This window comes from Macrosteles quadrilineatus, unplaced genomic scaffold (assembly GCF_028750875.1).
Source record: "Macrosteles quadrilineatus isolate MER2022 unplaced genomic scaffold, UCM_ALF_1.0 Scaffold_8__2_contigs__length_117827958, whole genome shotgun sequence".
NCBI classification, from domain to species: domain Eukaryota; kingdom Metazoa; phylum Arthropoda; class Insecta; order Hemiptera; family Cicadellidae; genus Macrosteles; species Macrosteles quadrilineatus.
Genome location: NW_026542601.1, coordinates 104045935 through 104067200, shown reverse-complemented (window position 1 = coordinate 104067200; position 21266 = coordinate 104045935). Strand labels below are relative to the sequence as shown.

At 32.2% G+C, this 21266-nt stretch overlaps 1 protein-coding gene across 1 annotated transcript in view; it reads right to left on the bottom strand.

Annotated features, from left to right (window-relative positions):
* The window catches only part of LOC128999478 (mitoguardin-like), a 291882-nt gene extending 272077 nt beyond the window's left edge, over nt 1-19805 (bottom strand). Inside the window, exon 1 of the mRNA XM_054426022.1 lies at nt 19672-19805. Within this exon, the coding sequence (XP_054281997.1) occupies nt 19672-19753 (82 nt within the window). The 5' untranslated portion in view covers nt 19754-19805. The remainder of the gene's footprint in view (nt 1-19671) is intronic.
* Between the last annotated feature and the right edge of the window lie 1461 nt (nt 19806-21266).

The following is a 21266-nucleotide window of genomic DNA, read 5'->3' as shown; positions in this document are numbered from 1 at the left end:
GTGTTTTGAAATTTGAAGATGAAATTTTGAAATTGAAGATGATCGAAATTTGTTTCACATATATTAAGACCATGTCGCATCTGACATGGGTTTTGAGAAATTTAAAGTCATGTGCAAAAAAGTATGGGAACAGGGAAGAAGCAACTTTATTGTGATTGATAAGGAAAGAGATGTGAATAGAGGCCGGTATCGACTAGGTTTCGACGTTTTCATATCTTTGTAAATGGTGGGGGAAGTTCTCGGATATTAAACGTATTAATTATTTCTGTGAGCTCATTTGCTTGTCGTGTACCACGTGTTAAACATGGACAGCGTGAAAGGTGGTTGGCTTGACAATGGAAGTAAGGAGGATATCATTAAACAAATCAGTAAACTTCGGAAAAACATTAAGAAAAAACATAGAGCATTAAAACGAGGCATAGTAGAAGGTGAAGAATTATTAGAAAACACTTTCAAGCCCATAACAGATGCGTTAAAGAAATTAGTTGAAGAAACAGGTATAGCCAATGATGAGTTTATTGAAAATATTGAAAATAAACACAAGAGGAAAATAACGGATAGTCCAATTATTGGAGAGTTTTCTACTCCAATTAAACGTAAGATACTCAACCCATTTCAAGGTGTTAAAAGGAAGAAGAAAGTAAATTTACGTCAGCAGCTTAACTACAACAATAAGTTCTGTTGTTATTAAAAGATGTATATCTCGGGTTATTAGTACGTCACTAAGTTCTTCCTGGTCTCAAATTACTTGGTTAATGTTTGATTTTACATTTTATTAATCACTAAATGAAATCTGACTAAGTTATTTTAATATGAGTCATGAACCATCATTTAACATTAAATTATTTTTATGTCCAAAACTTTCTTTGGTTAAAGACATACAGGGCTGGTCATCAGTGTTACAATTTTTAGACGTGGAACCTTTTAAGTCTTATATGCCTCATCACACATCATTTACTTTGTACTTACACCAAAACAAATGTTGTAACCCTGATGACCAGCCCTGTATGTCTTTAATTGCTTTAACCAAAGAAAAATTTCTAAATAAAAATAATTATTTATGTTAAATAAAGGCCCATGACTCATTTTCAATTAGTCAGATATCATTTAGTGATTAATAACATTTTAAACCAGACATTTACTGAGTAATTTAAGACTAGAATGACCTTTTACCGTATTAAAAAACCGAGATATAAATCTTTTAATAAAACTGATTTGGAAAAAGTTAAATTTAATATTGTGTTGTGGTTCATAGCTCAACTCTAACTCGTCCGATTTTAATGATCGATAGCTTAAATAAAAGCCCTTACATCACTGAATACAAGACTATAACGAATTGCAAGCGATAATAAGAACTGGATATATGAGAATGTATGTATGTATGTATGTATGTATGTATGTATGTATGGGGGGGAGTTTTCATTTCAATATATCTTCGAAACGAATTAGATTCCACAAAGTCACACATTCCCTTCACAAAAAATCCCACGGAAGCTGGATATGTGCAGTTTGCTCCTGGACTATGAGGCAGAGCGCATCCTTAACAGTACCGTGTTTTTTAGCATAAAAACATGGATGCTTTTCTTTAAAACGGCATCAAAACTGAACTCCGCTAGTGTCAGAAGTCCATAGTGGCTTCATCAAGTCCTTCCTGCAGTCCGCGCAACTAAACAGCCTCAAGCAGGTTCGGTTTAAAGTAGGTGTACGGTTTTGTAATATAATATTGTAAGGCAATGCTAAGAGTGTTAATAAAATAAGTTGTTTGTCAATTTTTAAATTGAAATAATAAAAAACAACTGCAATGCAAAACTAAATGTAAAAAAATAATCGAATTAGAATAGTATTCTTCACCTGGTCCGCGGTGACGGTGGTGCGTGGGTGCGTACACTATAGTGTGACCTTGGGTTAGCCCAGTCCTTTGAAGTGAACGCGTGCCGCCTGATGCTGCCCTTCCAACCCCGCCACCATGTGACGTTGCATCGGAAGCTACCGCCAGACACTGCCATTGTTAACACGTGCATTTACACTCACTGTTTTCTTTAGTTTTTTAACGTTTTTTACATAGAAATATTGTACTAAATTTTTTAATATTGACCTAGCCTCTTTCCCCTAACATAATATCAACATAATTTGTTTCTTATTCATATATACAATTAGTGTGTCGTCATAGTTGCATATTGCATTCATTCAGAAGTAAATATAAAATACAAGTAAATACTTCCTTGGTATAAAAAACAGTGCTTATGTTTGTTATATATTTATGTTACCTATCCTGTTATGATTTTATTGTTTTTATTATTTTAGAGGGTTTGAAATCGGTTGTTTTTTTACAAAGATAAATTATTTCATCTTATTAGTGACTTAATTCTAATTTGTAACATATTTATTACTTAAAGGGGTTTTAAAAGCAAAATTGTTTGGACCGATCAAGAAAGTTACTGAACAGTTATTATTTTAAAACTGCTTGAGTCACCTGTTCAGGTTACATAATTCCTGGTTATAAAAATTTGGTAAACCAGGTGATGAATTGGGATTGCCAGAAATTAAATCGATCGAGAGCTGCAAAACCATTTCGGTCCGTGGTACGAACTCTATTTTTTACCACACTATACCCTATTACCTACCTTTTGCAGCCAAACATGTTTTTTGTAAACCGACGTAGCCTAAAAGTTTTATGTCTTAAAAATCAATAGGATATAAGTGTATTGTTCGATTGGAATAATGTTACCAATGATATACTATAATTATTGTTATGATGTTTATTTTACGGTGTTGATAACAGAATACAATTTCAATACTCAAAACGGAGTTATACAAAATGCAGGTCAAATGTTGAAATACCTTTTTCATAGTAACCAAAACAAAACGCCTAGTAAACTCAAAGTCAGTTATTTAGGCTCCATGGCATGAAATATATCATGCAACTTTTTCATGAAGATCTGTCTCTGTACCTTCATCGTTTCAACTAACAGTTGTAAGAATATTATTATTATTTATTGCTTTCTCTGTAAAAATATTAACAAAACAAATATTTTATAAAGGTTTTCAGCATTTTTTCACTGGAACCAATATTTAGGCCTACACTTAAACATAAGGTTATATATGGTACCAAAGGGAAACCATGGTTATTTTGGGAGTGGAACCACGTTGATCGGTATAAAAATCCCAGAGAAATTGATGAACATCTATAGAAAAAAATACATTGGCACAAACGAATTGAGAACCTCATTCTTTTGTTGGTAGTGGGGAAGTCGGTTAAAAATACTCACAAATAACAAATACAATAGATGGCTATTCAAATAAAAGAACAATTAATTTAATTATCAACATCACATTAACTAAACTAGAACAATCGCAATAAAACACTGGTGTTACAAATACTGAAATACAGTTAGCCGAGGCTCTGCACGTACAAATCACGCTGTATGGAATCAAGCTGGGTGTGAGTGTCGTGGTCGTGTGTGTGTGTAGGCCTATGTGCCAAGGTGGTATTCCTTGCTCACTGGTGCTCAGTGCTGGCGCGCGGCGGGGCGCGCGGGGCTTGTGGACGCGCGTGTGAGAGCTATAACGCGGTAAGAGTGTGTTTGTGTGTGTGGCTGTACGGCGAGACCTCTAGCGCTCCTAGCCTGACCGTACTGAACTACGTGGGCAGCACGCAACTTCGCCGTACAAGCGCTCGAACATACCGACCCCTATCCCGCGGAGAATCTACTAAGGGAGTATGTTTAATCTATGTTTGTATGCTCCAGCAAACACCTCCGCCGTTGGTACAGTTTTGATAAAGTATTTGTAGCTCTGCCTGACCTGCATACTGTTATTAGGCTAAGACTTCGTTTAGTAGGTCAGTTGTCTATGGGTGAGTAATTTCGAAAAGTTGTTAAATACATTTTATGAATAATGCATTAAACGTTTTCTTCGTCTTAGATAGAAAACATTGATTACACAAATTTAAAATGTACCGATAGCAGAATTAATATCCTTTAAAGGAGCATCCCTACATGAGTGTAATTTTTCTATTTGTAAGCTAAATATTTTTTTTATAATTAATTAAGTTGTACAAACAACGATACTATTTAAAATCGCAAAATAGTTACCTATTCAACAAAATAATGTGCCGACAGTTCGAGTTATTAGGTCTACATACCTAGATTACAAAGAATTTTCAAGTTTTTGGTCTCTTAGTTTATGATTTTCATACGTTCAAGAAAATAAAAGTTACGTTCCAAAAATAAAACTTTTACGTTCCACAATAAATCAAATGGATCGTAAGGTAAGCCTTAGATTATAACAATGAAAATAAAAGGTCAAAACACCGATGCTAGACGCCCTGCCGAGTGATCCTGTTGCTTTTTTATAAAAAGATTTTTTTCTGCTTAAACAAAATAATAGTAACGGACGGATTTCAACCTAATAATACTTTTTCAAAACTAAGATTTTTCTTTCCGACAATATTCGTTTATCTTTAACACCAATTAACGTAACAATAATTGGTTTCAATATTTTATGAAGACCCCAATATTTTTAAGAAGTAAAATTATAAAGTAGGCTATACTAAAAATATATTTATTAATTTATAAAATTTTCCTATATTTTATTCCTTGAATGAACACAAAGATCTCGAAAAATTACGTCGAAGGAAGTTTTTTGCTGCAAAGAACAAAAGATGCTATGTTAACAATTCAATTCTGCATTATACAGCGGCTCGGGTAAAACGACTGCCATTATGTTCGACTATAGTTTTTTCTTTCTTTTCATTGTTCAATATTTAAACATCTACTCAATATTGCATGTCAGATATGATCAAAGTTTGAATTTCATCAGCAAACTAAGCTTTCAGCTTCCATGACTAAGTTAAAATTTAATTTAAAAGTTTAATAAACGCGAAAATTTGTATTTTATATTTCAAAAGATAACAATAAATAAATTACTGCTTACTAATAACACTACAAAATAGTGTAACATTAGTATCCAACATTAAACCTGGGCAGGTAATTTTTATGCAGAATACCAGCTTACTTGTGATTGTGAACAAAAAATGACAGGCAAGTATTTTACATAATAGTAAAATATTATGAAATGAAAAAATCAAATACTTCTGAAATTATTTCCAATAGTTGGTCCAACAACGTGTATACTGACTGATAGCCGAAGCACAATTCTGTAACAACTTATGATTTAGGACCCGGAAGGGTGGTCTTAAATCATAAGAACGAAAAGACGATGACGACGTCCGCCTGAAGATGATCCCGTGAGGATCGAAACCGGTCGCCTTTCAAGGTCAAAAGGGTCACTTGACAGCAGGTAATTTCACCAGTTCACGTATTACATCATAAGTTGTTACAGAATTGTTTAAGGAATTTAATATAAGTTGTTGTTATGTTCGAAACGCCCTAAAGGTAACACCAAATGAGCCAGCAAGATAGGCTCAAACTTGTACATGTAAACAATGTGAGACAACATGTACAACCCCAGGCTAAACATACAAACTACTACAAGCTTGAGATCTGACCAAGTCTGTATGAAGGAGTAGTGCATTAACAAGGAATATTACCTTGAGCATTCACTTAGAATATATATCTTCTAACGAAAAATAAATACAGCGAATGGGTGTTTTGAAGAAGATTTACGCATTTATTAAAATATTTCTATTACATCAGGGACTATTCATTTGGGTCCCAGTTTCTTTCGGGACCCTCTGTATGGTATGGCTATTTAAGTGAAAATACAGGTATCTATTTTTGCAACTGAACAGCTAAACTTCGAATAAACTGACTTAAATTTTTTTGTTATTCCTGTGTCAAGAACTTGAATAAAATTTTATAGTTTTATTGCTGTGTTCACAGTGTTGTGACTTTCAATTACGTATAATAATTTGGAAATTGTAGAGTTGATGTCTTCTTTGTTTAGGCTAGTTATATTTTACATGTTTGCATATTTGGTAACTTTCTTGAGGAAGACACAAATATTTTACCCACTCAAGAACACAAGCAACAACAAAAGTAACACGTATAAACTAGTTTGAATTATTACTAGCTAGATAAATTAATAAAACAATAAATTTTTAGATAAGATTAAGTTGGAAAATTTAACATTGACTATGTAAAAGTAATATCGTATAAAATTGGTCAGTATAAAACAGTAGCTTTATAATAAAGACTTAATAAATTCTAGCGAGCATGCTTGCACACAATGATCTTCTTTGTTGGAATACTTAAGTAAGCATCCAGAACTGGAGCGTTCATTCATTTTCATTCAAGTCAACTTTTTATTAACAAAACAAGGAAACTGCATTTTAACCCCTTAATTTTTTGGCGAGTTATAGTCAAGACTCAAGAGTAAAAAAATAATCTTGTTTCACGTCCTAGCATGATTTAAAAAAACTGATGTTTAAAGTTGTTCAAAATGTTATTTAAGGTTCCAGCATCACACAAGTAATTACAAAAATATTCAATATCAAAATACTATTGTTAAAAAATAGTATGATACAAGTACAAAAAAATGAATTTTCCTATGCGCTCTCAATGTTTATGCACAAGCTGAGGACAAAAATAATTGGCGAATATGCGCCAAAAAAGCACATTCTATACAGTTTGTGGACGATAAATATTACGACTACTTCAATTTACATTTTTACAGTTTGATTGTAAAAGATTTCACTAGTTTCTAAATACAAATAAATACGAATAAGTTTCTAGTAGTAGGCATACATGATGTATCACATACAAAGAGTACTTTTTAAACAAAATATATAAGTTTTTTACTCTAAAATTAAATAAAACCACGAACAATTTTAAAACTTAATAACAACTCTTGATGCACCAAGAGAAAAAAGTTCAACATGAGTTATTTGTATATCCAAAAATAAAAACTTTTACTGTACCAGAGCAGTTTTCTCATGTTAGTAGACACAAAACCGTGTTATCATTTAAAATCATGCTTACACCTAAATAAACCTATAGTGTTGCTTAAGAGCCTAAATCCAATAAGATAAGCAAAGCAACGCACGACATAAACTTTTGAACTCTTATTAATGTCAAACTGTCAAATTCGGCTTCATGACAACTACAGTAATTTTCCCTCCAAATAATGCATCCCAATAAAACGGCGCGCGATGACAGCCGTTGAGATATTAAACAGCGGGTTCCCGGCGTTGGAGAATTATTGATGTCTATCATGTTGGCAATGCGGTTTATGAATTGATATTCCAACCAACTGATGAAAAGTAAAAATTCATCCCTTGGGAAACAGATAGTATGTTCTAAAAATAGGCCGACTTTGTGGGATGGATTTTAGCTTACCATTACAACCACAAACGTCGTGGTTCAGTGTCAGTACTTAGTAAACAATCCGCTCGGAGAGTACAGAAAATGTGTTCAAAACTTATGTTTGCCTACACAATTATTAATAAACGATTTTGCATGTTTAACTTCACACCAAGCTACGTTTTATTTGGCAACGGTCAAAACCCTGATGTTTTATGTTTTATTTGACGTTTTTAGCCTCTAGGTAAATCTAAATGAAAAAGTATATCGGTCCCGGTTCCAGGTCTTACCGTGCTACGGAGATAGCTACTTTACTGTAGGGAAATTCACTAGTAAAAAGACAGGAAAGCTGGAATTTAATAGGATATAGGAGATACTAAATGCAGCTTATAATGACTGCAGGCGAATCCGACAATAGTTGGACGATTTATAACACTATAAACAATACTATACACACTATAAACACCACTAGTGCCCACTACAAAGTGCCATATCATGATGGACAGCTCTGATATGCACAAGAGCCAGTTCCATCTAATGTGCACAAACACAGACATATCAAAGCCAAAACATACGCACAATATACGAAGCTACTGTATAACTACTGTGATAGCGTTGTGTGTGCAATGTGCATTGCGTTCAAATGGTCTGTTTGAAGTGACAGCTTCTATTTTTTCGACAAGAATTGCGTAGATAATGTCCTATTTTTATTTCTATAAATTGAACCTGAATTAAATAAAATAAGAATTATACTTAAATTTTGATCAACAAGAAAATAAAATAAATTGACAATATATTTGAACTACTAGACTATCAAACGAAAAATGTCTTTTCTCAATTTCAAAAAGAATAATATAAATTAACAGTTTGTTAACCGTCCCGACAAAGGAAACAATGAACTTGGTTCTACTTCTAAACACAATTAACCTAATTTGTCTGGATATTTGAGACAGTTTGTGTAATATCCTCATTCATCCGCAATATTTTTTACTCTTTCTTCAACTATAATACTAAATAATATTAACTACTTTGTTATAATATAATATCTTAATCATATATGACTAATTTTGTCATTATTAACAAAAGTTCAGATTAGTTTTGAGACTATTTCTAAATAGCTAAACATTAGGACAATGATCAAAATTCAACTTTTTAAAATGTTTTTGTTTTAAGAGGTTGGCGGCCACTTTTAACCTTGCATTTGCCCGTCCACATAGACTAACCGCCCGTGGAACGTTTACAGCAAAGCAAGGGGTGAGCCGGTACAGTACAAAGGTGAACTGTACTGATAAATTTTAGTGGCAGTGACCAGGATCCGAACCCACGAAATCGCTGCCTTGGGCCCGAAGCCCGTGACGCTATCGACTGAGCCACCGACTCACTAAATAAATATTAACACTTAATGCAATACTCGTTTGAAATGGGTAACTGATAATGAATTATCCTAATTTGAAGACCGAGGAAAAGAGAGCATAATTAATTAATGAAATCACTTTAATCTAAACCACTTGAATGAATTGAATCACGTTAATGAATTAAATCACTTAACTTTTGCTCCTTTAGAGCTATTTCTGTGAGTGTGCTTTTGTCAGAAATTTGAATGCTTACAATCAAGATTTTTTCTATGATGTCACCATTAAATTGGTAAACATTTCTCTTAAGTGATTAATTATGTGTTGTTTGTCTAACAAGTATGGATAACAATGGTTATGGTCAAAATATTTAAAATCAAAATTGTAAACAGATGCCTCTCAGTAATAGTTTTGTTGTTATTAAATTATTGATTGCATTATTAATTTATTGATTTAGTCTGTTGTAAGCCTTCGTACTATTCATCCTTTAATTTATACATCTATTCATATACTGCAGTTATGTATGTAAATTTATTAATTAATGCTACTTGTTTGTTTATTAGTCAGTTAGTTCCCTAATTCATTTATTTATTGGTTTACTTAATTATTCATTTTTCATTATTTTCCAACCATTAAAGTATTTTCCAATCACAGGCAGGGAAAATACAAATAGCTTGTGCCCAGAGAGTCATTGAAAGAAATTGTTGAAAAATTACAAACATATCATTTCGGGAGAACACTGTGAAATATTACAAATAACGATCTGGCCCAGACATAAAGATGCTGAGGAACGATATTTATGCAGCATTTTATGGCCAATTTCACCTGTTGGACCTTTGGAATGGTCCATACATCACAACAAATGTCATCAAACCCATATAATGTAAGGTGCTGAACACAGTAGATAACTTTGATGTGCGGAAATATAATTTAAGAAATTTTAAAAATCGTTATATCCGTCCGTTTAATTTTTATATCAAAATATATTTGAATGAATAGGACAGTTAATCACACCGACGCAATAACTGTGTAATCTTGGGACTTAGTTTGAATTATGGGAAAAGTAAAGGTATATTTTGACATACCAAAGGTAGTAAAATAAATTTATTGATTTATGAGGCAACTGAGTATACTTTATTTACCAGTTAAGAATCATTGTTGACAAATCTTTAGTGTGGTTTCACTCACAGAAGATGTAAAATATGTCAAAAAGCTTATAAAATTTGAATATGTTTATGGCTGATAAATAACTTGAATATAACCGCAGAGAGATTTAGCTTTATTTACAAGATGACCAAATAAGATAAACAACAGAAGCTTTGGGCTAAAAAATGCTTTAAACCTGAAAGCCACTTGGCCTATAGAAAAAATTGTGAGTGTTTAAGATTTTTTGACCATAACGCTGCTAGCATAATTTAGTTGTGTTCTGTACTATTGCATTTATAGTTATATGTATTTTTCGTATAGTACTCAAGGCCATAGTTGTATTTTGACCAACCTAAACACTTTTTTCCTCTGTAAATTTGTTTCATGTTCCATCTTCACATCCTAGGACGCTAGTTCTAGCCCGGAACTGTTTAACACATTACTTCATGCTATTCCTAGAGGGTTGCGGTGTTATCACATAGATAAAGCCCATTGGTGGTTGGCGGTAATTGAACCCGGGACCTTCGGGCCAAAGCCCCGAGCTCCACCACTAGATCAGTTCGATCCCCGACTTTACATTAAGCACAATAATAAATGTTGCTGCAAATGCACTTCTGCTATTTGCGTAAGATTTCTACACGATTTTTGTGAGATTGGACAGCTGTTCCCCAATTATATCAGCTGAATCAACCACTCTCCTGCAACAGGTGATGTACTGTAGTTGACAGGTGAGAGCTCTTTCAACCAATATAATATTGCTGACATTTCACTCTTGTTAAAATGAGAAAGGTCTTTTAAAGGGAAAATCCTAAGAACTGAAATTAAGGTACCATTTATTTTACAGTACCCGTACAGGTACTAATACTTTAGAGCAAGATTATTTTTTTATAAATACTGTACCCATTTGTTTCAAAAGTGGTTTTAAATTTGCTGTCTCTTGTATTTTACCATTCAAAAGTTCTGCGTCACTCATTTTATTTCTAAGAACAATCAAATTTGTCGCTATAATGCAAATAATTATACTGTAATTGATTATTATTCTCAATAAAACTTTTTCAATAACCATACACAATGTGTGTAGCTACCTCAACCTTATCACCAACAAATAATACAAAAACAGTTGTATTCGATATCACCAGATCCTTTTCGATTTTATTTAGGCCTATAAAAAAGTTTGTCCGCTCAATAAATATTTTTACTCTAGTTGTCGTTCACAAAAAATCTAGATTTTTGAAAGAATAAAGATTGCGTTATATCAATTAATGGCAAACCCAGTATTAACTTTTTCATAATACAAAATACAGGAAAATTATATCTATGGTTAAAATAATAAAAAGCTGTTTTCAAAATATTAGGTTGGTAACCTAAATAACATAGATTGAATTTATAAAATATTGTGTTTTTTTTCAAGGTGTAAAATGTTTTAAGGTGATGTTTGAACTGAAAGTGGCTCTCTTTTAGTCCGGAATAACAAATGGTAATGAGCGTAGCTAGCTTTTATGTTTGTAAAGGAAAAGGACCCTGAGAGCCCAGGTAATTTGGAACTGTCAACTAAAATGCACAGTCATACTTATCTTTGTAAAACAACCAGATGTGTGTTTTCTGGCTGTAAACACTAAAAGAATTTGTTTCTGTTTAATGTATTAACATATTGCAGTATTAAGTTTTATGAACAAATATTGTGTTCGTGTAAATATTTTTGCAAATCCATTTTAGCAAAGCATAATTTTAGTTAAAATACAAATGAAAATTGCATAGTTTTATTTGCATTTGTTAAAATGCACATAACACATGTGATCTGTGTGGGAGTATAAAAAATTCTGTATGTAAACAAAATTAATTGTTTGGTTTAGAATAAAAATTACATACAAGATATAAATGGTTTCAAAATTTTGAGATATGAAAAATATCACACATAATTTAGATTAAATCGGAAATACATTTTCTATCCATATTTGCCAAAGCCCAAGCTTTACGTTACAAATTCTGATAAAAGTTGATAATCGTAGACATTTACAACAATTTGAATGAAAAACAAACCCTATCAGAGTTGAATATAACATGGAGTAAAATCAAATATATGAGAAGTGGCTGTCACAGACAGTATACATTTCTATACAACACTCAGGGTGAAATGTGTTATATTTGTGGCTGTCAGTATCATACTGGTCTTCTCACTACCTCTCACACCATAATTCATCACGGTTACACAACAGGCTGACCCAAAACACTATAATTCATCATGCTTACAACAAGCTGTCCCGTAAAACACCATAATTCATAATACTTGCACTGATAATTATCCTGGGTGATAACATAATTCATCTTGTCCACACTAATTATCTTCCCGTAAAAATGATCTTGTTTAAAAACACAATTCATCATGCACACTACTATTTATTAATCAACAATGTAATTTACAATGCTACACTTACTTACACTTTACACTACATATTTGTTAGTGTAATGATCAATCATAGTTTTTATATTGCTATTAACATAGTCACCGACAATTCGTCATTCTTCCATAACAAACAATATAGGCTAATATAACAACATAATTTAAGTCCAGTCTTTTTTGTACTTTTCTATGTAATCAAAACCGTGATCGCGACACTATTGTTGTTATATCTCTCGATTGCAGATACATCGTCTTCACTTACAGTAGAAATTGTGAACAGCCCCCTCGAATGTGGCGAATTTATAAATGCTTGTATTTAGCGATCTCAGAAACATCTTCTACTTCTGCAATTGCCGCAAAATCGTGATCCTAGAGACATCATCGTCTTCCGGTGGTGTAAGTCCACGCAAAGATCGAGAATATATTTTTCCAAACAATTTCATAAAAATTCCAGAACCTAACCATTTTAGCGAATTTCCCATATAGGAAATAAGCTATTACCGTATTACTCATGGTCTGGACCCAGGACCGATTAACTTTTTCCTTTTGAGGTCCCTAGAGGCTAAAAACACCATCCGTTAAAATTCATATATATATATATATATATATATATATATAAATAAAGATTAAACATTAATAAACTTAGTACCCAAGTAAAATTATTTATTAAAATATTTACTGACTATATTAACATAGTCACCGATAATTCGTCATTAAAAATTACATAGGCCTAAATAAAATCGAAAAGGATCTGGTGATATCGAATACAACTGTTTTTGTATTATTTGTTGGTGATAAGGTTGAGGTAGCTACACACATTGTGTATGGTTATTGAAAAAGTTTTATTGAGAATAATAATCAATTACAGTATAATTATTTGCATTATAGCGACAAATTTGATTGTTCTTAGAAATAAAATGAGTGACGCAGAACTTTTGAATGGTAAAATGAGAAAGGTCTTTTAAAGGGAAAATCCTAAGAACTGAAATTAAGGTACCATTTATTTTACAGTACCCGTACAGGTAATAATACTTTAGAGCAAGATTATTTTTTTATAAATACTGTACCCATTTGTTTCAAAAGTTGTTTTAAATTATCTAGCTGAAAAAAATGGATATAGAAGCAAAATGATTGATAATATGATCAAGAAGAAAATTAAGAAAAGAAATGAATTAAAATCAAACTTAGAAAACAATTTGAAACACAAAGAAGAAAAGAAATTCATGTGCGTCCCATACAACAACAATTTTAACAAAGCAATCAGGAAAACATTCAAACATACCCCAGTAAAATTAAGCTACAGAACAAAAAATAACATTTTTAAAATCATACAAAATAAAACCAACAATCCTATAACAAACAATACAGCAAATATATACAATGCATCTGGTATCTACAAAATTAAATGTTCTGACTGTGACAACTACTACATTGGACAAACCTATCGAAATTTTAAAGTTAGATTCAACGAACATATACAGGCATATAAATCGAAGAACAAAACATCAATGAAATCAAATTTTGCAGATCATTTACTAAAATCCAAACATAAGTTTACTAAGATCGAAGAAAACTTAACAATATTAGAAATTGAAAAAGACAGAGAAAAATTGAATGTAAAAGAAGAAATTAATATTTATATGAACTACAAAAATAACAAATCAAACATTTTAAATACAATGATTCCAAAATTGAATAATCCAATATATGAAAAAATAGCAAAATTGAGAAAATATTAATGAAAATAAGTACAACACATCATATAGTATATAAATTAATCAATGAAGACAAAATTATGTTACAAGTTAGAAAAGTTTTATAATATCATATGTTATTTATTTATTTACATAACTTATTTTGATTTTTGTTTACTTTGAAAATGGCCTTAGAGCCGAAACTATAGTCAGTAAATATTTTAATAAATAATTTTACTTGGGTACTAAGTTTATTAATGTTTAATCTTTATTTATATTTAGTAGCCCTATTTTTCTATTTTTCATATTTATATATGGCTAACGACCAGAATATTATACATCAAATCAAGTATTTGACCCTCAAAACAGAGAAGATAAATGAAGACATCAAATTTAACAAAACCTGCATCTCAAACAATTTAATTCCAAATTATGTACAGTTAAAAACAAATTCAAAAACTCAAGCAGCTCAAAGAACATTGAGAACAGCAAAACAAATTTGGATCAAAGAAGAAATCAAAAGTTTATACCAAAAACTACACTTCATTAAAACAAAATTAAATACACTACATGAAGAAGCAAAAACCATATTTCATGAAGATACGATTGAAGAAATGTTTGAATATATACAAGAATGGATTGCACCAATAATAACAAAAAAGAGGGAAACGCACAAAAAGAAAACTGAAAACCTAATTGAAACACAAAAACATAAAATTTTAAAGAACAATGGCATAGAGAAACAATTCAGTCAACCAGTACAAAATTTAACAAACATTGAATTTACCAATGAAGAAAATGAACTATTAGGTAAGTCTTTAAAAACAAATCTAAATTTAGATTACAAAATTAAAACAATTGAAAGAGATCTAATAGATATGGAAATAGCAATTAAAAAACAAAACGATGATGTTCAAGATCCAATGAGATTTAATTTCATTCACGAATTTGATAAATTAGGTAACAACACTATGAACAAAACAACAAAATCAGAAACAAGAGAAAACATAACACTAATTGAATCCATAACAGACAAATTGAAAGAAAATAATTCAATCATAACTAAAGCTGATAAAAGCAACTCAGTTGTTATAATATCTAAAAATGAATACGACAACAAAGTTAAAACTTTCATAGAAAACAATGAATATAAAATTTTAACGAAAGACCCAACAGATGAATTTTCAAAAGCAATAAATGATACTATAACGAAATGCAAAAGTATCAATAAGAAAGATAAAATCCTATTAAAAGCAACAAATTCAAAAGCACCAAATTTAAGAGGACAGCCCAAAACCCACAAAAAAGACATACCAATTCGACCTGTAGTAAACTTCATAAATTCACCTTCATACAAACTATCAAAATACTTAAACAACAAAATCAAAAATAATGTAAATTTAGAATCTGATTCTTCTTTGAAAAACACCCAAGATCTTGTCAACAAAATTAAAGATATAGATATTCCTAGCGATGTTTTACTCTTATCTTTTGATGTAAACAATATGTATACGAATATTCCAACCAAAGAAACATTATCTATATTGAAAAGAAACCTAATAAACCACAACAAATTGAAAATAAATGAAATAAATGATATTATCAAACTTACAGAGGTAACTGTTAAGCAAAATTACTTTAGTTATGATTCGTCTTTCTATCTTCAAGAAGATGGTCTACCAATGGGATCTCCCCTTTCAGGACTTTTATCAGAAATCTTTATGACAGAAATGGAAAAATCCAAAATTATTAATGACACAAATCCATTCATAAACAACATTGTTTATTGGTACAGATATGTAGATGACATTTTATGCTTATTTAAAGGAAATGACAATGAATCTGAACAATTATTAACGTATCTCAACAATATTAATAAGAAAATTAAATTCACCAAAGAAACCCAACAAAAAGAAATCAATTTCCTAGATCTAACAATTTCCATTCAAAACAACAAACATTCTTTTAACATATTCAGAAAACCCACAACTACAGACATAATAATTCCAAAACATTCGAATCATCCATGGACACACAAAATTGCAACTTTTCATTCATTAATACACAGATTAGTCAACGTTCCTTTAAATAAAGAAAATTACAAGAAAGAAGTCGACACTGTAAAATATCTAGCTGAAAAAAATGGATATAGAAGCAAAATGATTGATAATATGATCAAGAAGAAAATTAAGAAAAGAAATGAATTAAAATCAAACTTAGAAAACAATTCGAAACACAAAGAAGAAAAGAAATTCATGTGCGTCCCATACAACAACAATTTTAACAAAGCAATCAGGAAAACATTCAAACATACCCCAGTAAAATTAAGCTACAGAACAAAAAATAACATTTTTAAAATCATACAAAATAAAACCAACAATCCTATAACAAACAATACAGCAAATATATACAATGCATCTGGTATCTACAAAATTAAATGTTCTGACTGTGACAACTACTACATTGGACAAACCTATCGAAATTTTAAAGTTAGATTCAACGAACATATACAGGCATATAAATCGAAGAACAAAACATCAATGAAATCAAATTTTGCAGATCATTTACTAAAATCCAAACATAAGTTTACTAAGATCGAAGAAAACTTAACAATATTAGAAATTGAAAAAGACAGAGAAAAATTGAATGTAAAAGAAGAAATTAATATTTATATGAACTACAAAAATAACAAATCAAACATTTTAAATACAATGATTCCAAAATTGAATAATCCAATATATGAAAAAATAGCAAAATTGAGAAAATATTAATGAAAATAAGTACAACACATCATATAGTATATAAATTAATCAATGAAGACAAAATTATGTTACAAGTTAGAAAAGTTTTATAATATCATATGTTATTTATTTATTTACATAACTTATTTTGATTTTTGTTTACTTTGAAAATGGCCTTAGAGCCGAAACTATAGTCAGTAAATATTTTAATAAATAATTTTACTTGGGTACTAAGTTTATTAATGTTTAATCTTTATTTATATATAGTAGCCCTATTTTTCTATTTTTCATATATATATATATATATATATAAAAATTTATATATGTGTCCGTAAGCACAATAACTCAAGCAAAAATGATTGGTATAAACGTGTAAACCTTATTCAAACAAGTTTGCGAACAAGCATGATCGGACTATGGGAACGGGGTTTTATGGGGTGAAATTTGGTTTTCCCGTTTTTGACCCAGAAAACATGAAATTTAGCAATTTCTTTCCAAACCACTTTGTAGAGCTTAAAAAAACAAACATGGTGTCGTCACACACGTCTCTCCGGTTTTCGTAGTTTTATATTCTTTTTCCGTGATTTTGTCGTGTTCGAGTGAATGTGTTCTCAATTTAAACGACAGAGCTAGCCAAATCGATTAGATGACTTGATTGATGTTTTTGTTTCACCTGATAATGGACTCGTATAGATGTCCAAAACTATTGTGGTGTACTACTGAAAAAACCCATCTCTTAACGAAGACAGGTAACACAAACCATAAAGTTAAATTTAGTGATCTAGAGGCTACTTTTCACCACTACACAACCAAGACCATTAGGTCATAACCGATCTCCAAAGAATCGTAGCGGCAAGAAATTAAAAGGCGAAAATGTGGTTCGCATTCCACTATAAACTGTAGATTCTTTAGTTGCCATTGGCTGTATGGGCTTTTAATTAACAGTTCTGTCTAAGGAATATGTCGGCCTTAGTCACTAACAAGACTACAAGATCACACCACTCATCCTACACTTATCTCCATTCATACTTGGCTTAAAATACCTACATTTGTATGGTCGCCATTTCAAAGTAATTAAAGAATGATACTTTATACCCATAATCAGAATGAAATGTGTATTTTTAAATTCACTATTTTTTTTAGATGCAAGGCATAACAACATACAATCATCATAGGTATTTACAATATTTTTAGATTATCCTACGTACGATAGTACTTAATAAAAAACTAAAACATAACTCACGACTCACAAGATATAAAAAGCAGTAAACGTTAATCAGCCTAGAAGAAGTACCGGTTACTTACTACTGTACTGTAAAGTAAACATTTTCCCCCTAGCAACAGGTCCGATATCCACGTTACATTATATCTGAAATATTGTCTTCACAAGCTTTATGTGTTACCATCATGTCGAACTTACAAATATCGGATTATCAAGATCGGACTGCAATCAAGTAAGGATTTAAAAATCATTGCCGAGTGCCTTGATTAATTGGTTATCCAGCCATCCATGTTATCCGAACCACCCTAATCGAGTAATGTAAAATTGTGAGCTATTTTCATGTGACATGACTGTACACCATTGTAGATACATGGAGATAATTCCTTTTGCCACTTATGTAATATCACAAAACAGCAAGGCTATAAGCACACATTCTTTTCGTTTAAGCATACCCGGTTAGTCATATTGTCAACTCCACTTGTTCATTACCAATCTCAATCTCGTATTCCTCACTTCACTGTCACAGCGTAAACAGAAAACTGTGACTGATTGGACAAGTAACGCTTTTATCTTATATTTTAGTTACATAGGCCTATCATTGTGGAAGTGTTACTGTGACTGTTGTTTTTGATGGGATTTGAGACAGTGTCTTCATAGCGGAGAAAGTCAATTCAGCGGGTAGTTTTTTAGGTAAGGGGCGTTTCTACAAATAGATTCCTTGTTCACATGTGCGCTGCAATGAGGCTCCTCACAGATTCACCATTGGTTATCCTCTCCGCATCGGCATAATTTGTGCACACAATGATGCCATTTGCAGTTCTTTAGCTGGTGTGTACACTTTGCTATGTGCCTAGAAAATGTTTAAAGTCATTGAATCTCTCACTGCAATAAGGTCAGTGGTATGTTTTTTGACTGTAAGAAACATATCCTCTAGTAGTAATTTATATTGTGATCAGGAGGCAAAAAACAACAAAAAATGATATTAGATACAGGCATTCATTGCCAGATGATTTAAGGTTATGGAACACTGAGTTTAGGTTAAGTGCAGACACGGGCTAAGGAGTAAATGGATAGTGTCCATTTCGGAAGGAATTGTGATTTTGGTGAGAACCCAGGCTTCTCACAGAGAACATAAAGTAAAAAGGTTCTACAAAAATTTTTACATCCCGAATGCATTCCCTCACTCGTTGCATTAGGGCCATAACCTTTCGTCAATCTGACTTGGCGATGAATGTCAGCATTGGATATGATCCTGTGTTAACAAATTGTATCACTGGCCTTACCTCACGTGGAGGGAGATTTAATAATTTGTAAAATTGTTCAAACACACAGCAAAAAGTAATTGTTAGCTACAGAGCTGCAAATCGCTCCTTCCTGTTCACAAATGATAGCCTACTAGGAAGAGGCGAGGAGCCTCGTTTTGGCTTACATGTGAACTAAGAAGCTGTACGCACAAACAGCCCTTGCTTAAAAATGACCCACATATGTTCAATAACATTGATGGATTAGCCACTTGAAGATGGCAGGCCACTTTAAAAGCCACAATGGAAAAACTTTATTGACAGCCACCCTCTCCGTCCATTATGTAGGAGTCATGATGGTCAGAAAATTTCACCGTGACCTGTTGGTACTGAAGTACCAGTACCAACATTTTAACGTCTCGGGATCAATACTTTTCCTTCAGTACCTACTGACTTTGCATTATAAACAATCAAAAGCATCGTACAAGTATGCCAAAGGAACAACAGTCGATGGTTTTGCTTATTTGATCTTGCCGCAGCTGGTTTGGGTTGGCGACACAAACGTTTATATGGTAAATTTACTTTAACATAGAAAAGAGAAAATCGACTCACCCATAACGCCGAGCTGCTGTGGTGACAAGAGTGTAGTATCCCCAGGAGCGACACCCGGGAGTGAACCTGACGCAGCGGACATTCTGTCAGACGCACCAGACAACAGCGAACCTTGACGATGTAGACTGCGGACACTGGGGCTGCCACTGCGCCTAGTACTGGCCTGACTAGTCCCATCTGTCATAAAAACACATACACACATAGATTCACAGAAGCATAGTAAGTTACGCAGAATATAGTATACTTTGATTACCCCTACTCAATTTTATATACCACTAAATTTAACTTGCTTGTTGTTACTAACCTTCAGTAGCTCTATCTGTGATTTGAGGTAATGTTTCTTAAATTTTCTGGTTTATAGTTCGGCCATATAAAGTTTCTGTGTGCTCGACCCGATCTGATTGGGTCTAGTTGAAGGGGTTCGTGGGGGTACTTTTGTGAAAACATTTGGGTCTTGCTACTCACTCACCACTACTCCCAGCACTGCCAATAGCCGGTGCCCGTATGTCTTAGTTCAGCTAGAAGCGTCCATCTGTCCACGGGCACAAAAGTTTTGGCCAAACTGTACCTAGGAACTAACGGTACGAAAACTGTCTGTCTTCCAATGTGTAAATGGGCAACTATCCATGATATTGATTAATCATAAGGCTTTTATTGACCATTGGTAAAATAGGTATAGGCTATCAGTGAATTTCCAGGTACTTTTTCATATATTATTCTAGTATTTCCCATAGGATACAAACTTTCAATTGTATAGGTAAATAAACACCAAATAAAAATTGCTTTTATGGATGACTGGACTGACTTGCCTTCATTAACATTCATTCTAGGTTTAGTGGCACTCTTCAATGGGGCTTTCTTGAAAATGTAACGTCTCCTGCGAAGGTATTTTGCCAGTAGGCCCAGTGCTGCAATGCTGCTGAGAGAGATAATAACTATCTGCAAACACATTAATTAAAAATGTATTTTCAGTGTAGGTATAACAACTTTAAGTGCTCTATACATATTATATTTTGAATCACCTGACAATAATAACTGTTTTAGAATAATATCTTTTATATTGTGATCGATGAAAAGTCTGAAGTACTTGCTTTGATTAAGGGGATCCATGCAGTGTGTTAGTAATTTTTTAAAGCATATAATCAAAGTAACTTTGGTTGCAAGAGGAACCAAGACAAGACAGGAGTCAACTTTGAGAGTGCTTCAACAACCTAGGTCCTAAGTAAAGAATAGGCCAAACTTATTAGCCTATTAATTGGGATACCTATTTAAAAACAGTGTTGGAACTCACCTTATGGGATCTTCCTAGGGAAACGTTTTTCCCAGGCAGCATCTCCAATAACTTTTGAAACGTAACTAATACTTGTCCAATCATTTTTGTATTGTTTAGGCGTAATCGTGAATATCAATGCAATGTTTGAGGTTATGTTATACCCGGTAAATAATATTGGCTAAACAATTAAAGAGTGTTTGAGTCTTGAACTAAAGTATTTTTTTAATATTATTAGTCAATGAAGCCATAGAACGAACTAATTTAATCGCGAGAAAAACATTATTCAAACAAAAGGGTTTTAATGTGCGGTGTAAACACTTTG